General features: G+C 47.1%; 2 protein-coding genes across 2 annotated transcripts; both read right to left on the bottom strand.

Moving 5' to 3' along the window:
• Positions 1 to 282: 282 nt before the first annotated feature.
• DACRYDRAFT_60403 (uncharacterized protein) lies at positions 283 to 759 on the bottom strand (the record flags this gene model as incomplete). Its single annotated transcript, XM_040775631.1, has 1 exon — positions 283 to 759. A coding segment is annotated over one exon (477 nt), but the record flags the coding sequence as incomplete, so codon positions are not given.
• A 21-nt stretch (positions 760 to 780) lies between these two features.
• Positions 781 to 957, bottom strand: DACRYDRAFT_60404 (uncharacterized protein; the record flags this gene model as incomplete). Its single annotated transcript, XM_040775632.1, has 1 exon — positions 781 to 957. A coding segment is annotated over one exon (177 nt), but the record flags the coding sequence as incomplete, so codon positions are not given.
• Positions 958 to 1,483: the final 526 nt, after the last annotated feature.

Raw genomic sequence — 1,483 nt, 5'->3', positions numbered from 1 at the left:
CCTGCTTGCAAATGCAGCACTTGTTGGATCCTGAGCACTGAGGCACATGTTCTGAGAAAGGCAAAGGATCTTGATGCTCTGCCACAGATGAGAGTGTTGCATACAGGCCCCTACAATGTCTTCCTGCTCCCCATGTAGCACCACAGGTAGTGTCTGTTGCCAGTCACCACCAAACACCACTGACATACCACCAAATGGAAGGGTTGGCTGATCTTGGATGTCACATAGACTTCGATCCACAGCCTCTATGCAGTGGCAATGCTGTGCTGTGGCTTCATCCCAGATTGTGAGTGTTGCCCCCTTCAGCATCACTGCCAATAGCCCATTCTTTGGTATGTTACATGTTGAGGTATCATGCACTGGGATTGGTATCTTGAAGGTTGAGTGTGCCATGTGGCCACCTGGGAGGAGCAAAGCTGCAATACCTGAGGAGGCTACACAGAGAACAATCTTTCCCTGTGAGCACAGCTCTGCACAGAGTGCCTTGTAGACAAATGTCTTCCCTGTCCCCCCAGGGCCTTGAAGCCAGAAGGTCTGTCCATCACCTGCATGTTGGGTGATCTCTTCAAAAGTGGCACTCTGTTCTGCATTCATCTGGTCCTTCATTGTCACTGCCATTTCTGCCATCTCCACTTGATCATAGTCCAGTTGTTCTGCAATGAGACAATTTTGATGAGGTGCAAGACACTGCTCCCAGTCTGTTTGGAAAGGAGGAAACTCACCATTGTACTTTTCATCAGTTAAGCTGGAGCCTTGCATGCGGAGTAACTGATCAATAAGGAAGAGGCCATAGTCAAGCACATCACCCTGTGTTGTATTGGGGAAGTGGCATTGCAGACGACAACAAAGATCATCACAGAGATGGGCCTTGAAGCACTCCCACAGTAGTCCAGGTGAAGCAGGATGACAATGCTGAAGCATTGTGACAAAGAGAAGTTGTAGCTGTGCTGTTTTCATATTGCATGCTTCCTCCAAGCATTCAAGCCATTCCTGATCAGTTTCCAGTGGCCCTAAGGCATTGCATGCTGCCTTGAATGTTGGGTACAGAACCCCTTGCACAGTCCTAAGGTCTTCAAAGGATATTGGGCCATGCTTGTGTGTGAGGAGTGTGCAGAGATAAAAGTGCTCACCAGCAGTTGGTTGGACAAAGTACATTCAACAAATTGCATTTTGTGCTTGCCAGAAGGCTCAGCACTTCTCCTTTAACTTCCATACATAGTGTGTTGGAAACTCTTGATATGTGAGAACTCACTGCTCTGGTAGCAAAGATGCATTCATGGCAAAAAACTCTGTGAGCTTTGTGCATGTTGCTGCACCATGTTCCACAATATCTTGAACTTCATCATTATCATTGAAGTAGACCATGTGTTCTCCTGGCAGATGCATTGGAAGGTGATAGACTGAAGGCTTCTCATCATGCATTCTGAAAGCATTGAGGCACCAGACAGCTTCAACAGGGCCAATATATCTTGCATCAATATAA

Source organism: Dacryopinax primogenitus, assembly GCF_000292625.1.
Source record: "Dacryopinax primogenitus strain DJM-731 SS1 chromosome Unknown DACRYscaffold_78, whole genome shotgun sequence".
NCBI lineage: Eukaryota > Fungi > Basidiomycota > Dacrymycetes > Dacrymycetales > Dacrymycetaceae > Dacryopinax > Dacryopinax primogenitus.
Note: the sequence above shows the minus strand (reverse complement) of the source record. Positions and strands in the feature narration are given on the sequence as shown.